This window comes from Nestor notabilis, unplaced genomic scaffold (assembly GCF_000696875.1).
Source record: "Nestor notabilis isolate BGI_N333 unplaced genomic scaffold, ASM69687v1 Scaffold36327, whole genome shotgun sequence".
Taxonomy (NCBI): domain Eukaryota; kingdom Metazoa; phylum Chordata; class Aves; order Psittaciformes; family Psittacidae; genus Nestor; species Nestor notabilis.
In genome coordinates, this window is record NW_009938441.1 from 1 (window position 1) to 5,219 (window position 5,219).

The window sequence follows — 5,219 nt, forward strand, 5'->3', positions numbered from 1 at the left end:
CCAGCGGGGCGGTGCTCATCTTGATAATGGGGTTCTCGGTTGCGCTTTGAGAGGTGAATTTAACGCAGATTCCCGTGGCTCTGCGGAGGGTTTTGCCGTACGAAGAAACACCTCGAAGTTTGCTTGAGGGGCATCTGTCCTACGTGGTAATTCTGCATACGTGTCCCCGGCACACACGTTTCCTTCACAGAATGCACTGCTGTGTTCACTCCTAACCATTTCTGTCATACCAATTATACCCAAAACAGAGATTGCAGCTTTGATTCGCAGTCTACATTTTAACGGCTCTAAAAGAGTATACCATGCTTGTTGAAATCTTCAGCTTTTCCTTTCTGTTTCACCAGATCCTGCTAGTACTGGATGAAGAAGCCAGTGTTTCACATGTCGAGTCAATGTACTTGGTCATGTAAACAGATACTTTTCTTGGCAATTACCAGCGTTAGAGATATGAAGGATCTTATTTACCTCTCCCTTTTCGCTGGTCTGCATGAATACTTGGAGTGTATGTAAGCCATGTTTTTTACATTAGTTTTTGAGATATGTGATACAAACGTGAAGCTGAACTTTGCAGTCCTGTCCATATTCATAAACCAGTGGAGGTGCAAGGGGTGTAGCTGTAGGGGGACAGATGATGTGTTTCACTGTCACCAGTGTAATGGGGAAGCAAGTAAGACCCAGTGGGATCCTGGTCCCTTAAAAGTCCTGGATTTAATCTCTTTGCTCATGTACCTGCCTTTCCACAGCAAAAAGTTCATGGATTCTCTGGGGCTCCAGTAAACTATCTAGGCTGGTCCCAATAATCTCTGCTGGGCTTTCTGGCCAGGGAGGGCTTGGTGAACCCTGTGGCTAGAGCACAGTGCTGGGGCCTTTCCCATGTTTTCAGATCATACCTCTTCAAGCAGGTCCCTATGGCCCTGCTTTTCTGTGGTCTCCTGGTAAAGCTGAAGTGTAAATGCCTGGCACTGTGCACACCTCTCAAGCGCTCTACCCAAATGAATATTTTGCCAATGTCCTGAGCCCCAGTGGAAGAAGACACATAGAAGTAGCACAGTGAGTGAAACTGGAGCAGAGACTTTCTTCTCTTGCAGTTTTATTTCACTTTGGGGGGAGGTGTGGGGGGTGGGGGTCAGGAAGCATCTAAAGTGGGACATCATGTGGGAAATGAGGCAGGAAGGGCCTGCCTTCAGATCCCATGAGTTCGAGTTCAGAAGGATTTGTAGGGCGATCCTAAGTGACTGTGTCTTCCTCCTCCCCCTCCTCTCCCTTTGAGATGTGGACTTCATAGATGACAGCACAGATGCCAGCCAGCCAGGCTGCCACGGTGCCAGCAAAGAATATGCAGAACCCAGCGAGACACAGAAAGATGTAGTCTTGCTTGTACAGCTGGGTCAGACAGTTGAAGTGGAGCTGTGCTTCCACTGCAGGCATTTTCAGGGCATGCAAGCCTTCTGGGGTATAGCAAGTGACATTGTCAGCATCTGCAGAGGGAAAAGCGGAAGCAAGACTCTTGCCTGTGTCTTAAGTGTTAGTGTACAGGAGTCCTGCTAGAAAAATGATGGAGGAGTGTGAAAAATATCTACAGACTTCACATCCCTCTCTCTCCATGTCTGAAGTAAAATGAGACAGGCAGACCCTTGCCCAACCACAACTGCCCGATTGCCTGAATGGTTTTTGTGGTGTTGCCTCCACACACAGAAAAATACTGCCTGTTGGATTGTGCCAATGTGGGAAACTGCTGTCCCTGCACTGCTCACCTCTGCTGATTGAGCACTTTTATTTTAATATAAGAGAACTTGTGTGGGGTTTTTTAATCTCAAACACCTTCTGAAGGGATACAGAATAAATTATGCTGGAATAATGTGTCTTGTGTGCATTTGACAATTAGGGTGGTTTGCAGTTAGGCATAGCCTTACCTGCTCTGTGAGAAAGAGGAAACTCATCAATGATTCAGTTCCACTGAAATAACAACTATACCCTGTCGTACTGTAATATATATAGTGACAGAACAGGTACTGGTTTTCCCTCTGAAGGCCAAGCATGGTAAAAGCACCATCTCCTTCTGGTGCGTGTGGAGGCACAGGGTGCTCTTGGCCATAGCCCTCTCCTTGCCTGGCAGGTTTTGTGTTCCCCAGAGGAGACACAGGCTTTCACTGTTTGATGCATGGGGTGGATGGGCCTGAGGGAAAGGGAGCAGTGGAGAGAAGGAGGGTTCAGTATGTTATCTCTGATCTTACTGCTAAGAACAGTACTTTACACTGTTCCGTAACTGCCTGTAACCTGTATGTGGAAAATAAAAAACTTTACTGTCTATAGGGAGCTTACTACATCTAATAAGACACAGAGATGTCCTTCTGTCCTAACACCAGCTTCCATTTGCCCTTCCCTTTTTTTCCCTTGGGCTCTTTTGCGGCCCTTTCTTACTTGATGGACAGACTTTCTCAAACAATTTCTCTTTTGCTGCTCTCTCTCTATTGTGTCCTGCATTACTGAAAGTCTCATCAGTATGTGCTGTGCTGTGTTCCTTGGCGGTTTGGAAAAATAGAGTTCATGTGCTGCAGCTGCAGAACAAAGCTTTGCCCTTGGGACCAGTGTTTTCCTCGGAAAGGGAATTGGCGATTACCTTGCCTCATGAACACATGGTGTCTATAACCCAGTTGTAGAATCTCTCAGTATGATGGGAAACAGCTGATTTTGGGATCCCAGGGGATGTAAAGAAGTCTTGGAGACCCTGTTTTCAAGAAATGGCTTTTATTCAGCAGCAAGCTGCGCTGTGCTGCTGCAGCTCACGGGATTCAATGTTCACCTGCCTTGTGCATACAGTTCTTATTTTAGAAAAGGTAAAAGAGTGCAAATTTCCTCTGAGGTGCTGGAGGAATAGTGGGGACCATACTGAGCCTCTCAGCCATAAGGATACGGATGCTTTTCTGAGCTCAACTTAAAGTTCTGTTTCACTCTGACCATGAAATGTCAGCTGGGACCCAAACGAGAGTTCCCATGGGAACAGCAAAATGTCCTTCTCTGACTTCTGAGCATTGGGTCACATTTGGTACAGAGAATCAGTCAAATGTACCTGCTCTGAGGGCTGAGGAGCACAGTCACAGCTGGAGGCTGCAGGATTTGTAATTTTTATCTGTCTTAGCATAACAGCTGCTATGCTCTTAAGGCAAAATGCATTGTGTACACTTTCACATATGGTAAAGGGCCCTCAGGGATCAGAGTGTGATCACAGCCCCACAGAATTCAGCAGCTAAACTCACTGGTTTCCACACTACCCAAACTTTTCCCAGATATCCTGTCAGTGAAAGATGACAGCAGAACAGCTGACTGGCTTTCAGTTTGGCTTTGTTTTCAGTATTGAGTGGAATTGCTGTCATAGGGGTTGTGTGGATGAGGTCTGCCTGCCAGGGACATTGTGTGGGAAGAGGGTAGCGGAAGGTGTTTGAGATGTAAGGAACACTGGTGGATGGTGAGAGCTCTAGGCTGGAGAGGCTGCCCCGAGCAGGTCAGAACAGAGGCAGCATTTCCACAGAGGGAGGGGGCTTAAATGATCGTTATACACACACTGGTACTGTGGCAGCACTAAGTGATCAGAGCAGGAGACAAGGCAGAAAAATTGAGCAGCAGCTTTCCCAGTGCTTATTTCCCCAGAGCAGTGTTGGGTTTCTCATTCTTGGCACTGCAGCCACAAGGTGCTGTGACTAACAGGCACCTTCTGAGGCTGAAACCAGGCATTTTAGACCAGCAGCAATGTTCCAGCTACAGGGTACACCTTCCTGACTGTCCTGAGGGTGTGAGCAAGTATGGCTCTCTGTGGGTGGAGCACAGGTAACCCAGCTGCATCAATTAGTGTTTTGCGCAACACCAGAGGGTGGAACATGCAGTGGCACAGCCCCGTGAGCTGGTTTTGAGGAAGAGAACAAAGGGCCCTCTCCATTCCACAAAGATCTGCAGTAGGGAGAAGAGAGGTCCTGTTCACACAGCTCTCACCTGGAAAATTAATGTTGCTCTCTGTCATCCAGGTGATGAAGTCCAGAAAGGAACAGTTGCAGTGCCACAGGTTGTCACTGAGTCCCAGAAACCTCAGGTTGGGCAGGTCTTGGACAGTGCCGGTGTCCAGGAATGTTAAGCCTGTCCGGCTCACATCCAGGTGCCTCAGCCAGGTGTTGTTGGCAAAAGCATCCTTCTCAATGGCCACAAGGTTGGGATTGTCCGAGATCTTCAGTACCACCAGGCTGAGGAGGGGTGAGAAGGTGCTGAAGGTGACTTGTGTGAGACTGTTGAAGCTGAGGTCCAAATAGACAAGCTTGGCCACACCAATGAAAGTGAAATCCAGGTCATGCCCTAAGAGGTTCTTCTTGCAGTCCAGGTAGACCAAATCAGCCAAGAAGCTCAATTCCACTGCGGGCAGGTACGAGATGTTGTTTGCTGCCAGAATCAGCTGCCTGGTATCCAGCGGGATGGCCACAGGGAACTCCTGCAACTGCTGCCCTGTGCAGTTCACTTCCAGGTACTGACAGCTACACCTTCTTGGGCAGTTGATCCTCTCTGATGCCATCCCCATCCCCAAAAGAAACATGAGGCTCAGGGGCCGTGGTCTACCTGAAGGAGACATGGTCTAAGACCTTGCAGACTGATCAGCCTTTTGGGGACTGTGAGCAGCCCTATGGAAGCTACATTACTGTCACAGCCATGCCAAGGAGGTGTCTGACTGCAAGGCTGCCAGGAAGCACTTTGTGTCCAGGACTCACCTGACTCCTTGGCAGAGTGCCCAGCTGGAAACTGAGCCCAGTTTCTGCTGCAGAACAGTGGCTGGAGCTTCTCCATGTCACACTTGGTGCCAGATGACACCTCTGTATCTATGGCTTATAAAAGCTGATGGGCTTCAGGAGCAGTACTGTGACCTTGCTGGCTGAGCGAGAGCCGCTTTCAGCTGACTGGAGGTGCAGAGGAAGTGTGCATTGGACGAGAGCATCAAAACCGCGGAAGACAAGTGTGAACAGTGCAAATGTCCAACTGCAGGAGGTGATCACTGGTACTCATTAGCGCGAGAGCCCTGTGCAATGCTGCACTGGACTGGCCTTGGCTCCTCTTAGGAGTCGTGAGAAGGCAACTAAGGAGGTTGTTTCAAACGCATTTTTACCAAGGACAAGTCTTCCACCGACGCCTCAGTACCCTCTGGCCATGGTGTTCCTCCGCTTGCCCACCCCTACGCAGGAGGA

The 5,219-nt window shown here is 48.8% G+C and overlaps 1 protein-coding gene across 1 annotated transcript; it reads right to left on the reverse strand.

Annotated features, from left to right (window-relative positions):
• Positions 1 to 1,227: 1,227 nt before the first annotated feature.
• LRRC52 (leucine rich repeat containing 52) lies at positions 1,228 to 4,612 on the reverse strand. The gene is made up of 2 exons (XM_010019312.1): positions 3,988 to 4,612; positions 1,228 to 1,478 (listed from the first exon to the last, which is right to left on the reverse strand). The coding sequence occupies exons 1-2, from the start codon at positions 4,610 to 4,612 to the stop codon at positions 1,228 to 1,230; spliced, it is 876 nt and encodes a 291-aa protein (XP_010017614.1).
• Positions 4,613 to 5,219: the final 607 nt, after the last annotated feature.

Excerpts from the sequence above, each read along its gene's own strand:
- LRRC52 (XM_010019312.1), bottom strand. The coding sequence starts at position 4,612 with ATGTCTCCTTCAGGTAGACCACGGCCCCTGAGCCTCATGTTTCTTTTG. Across the intron at positions 1,479-3,987 it reads GAGCAACATTAATTTTCCAG|ATGCTGACAATGTCACTTGC; the intron begins GTGAGAGCTGTG and ends TTCCCTCTGCAG.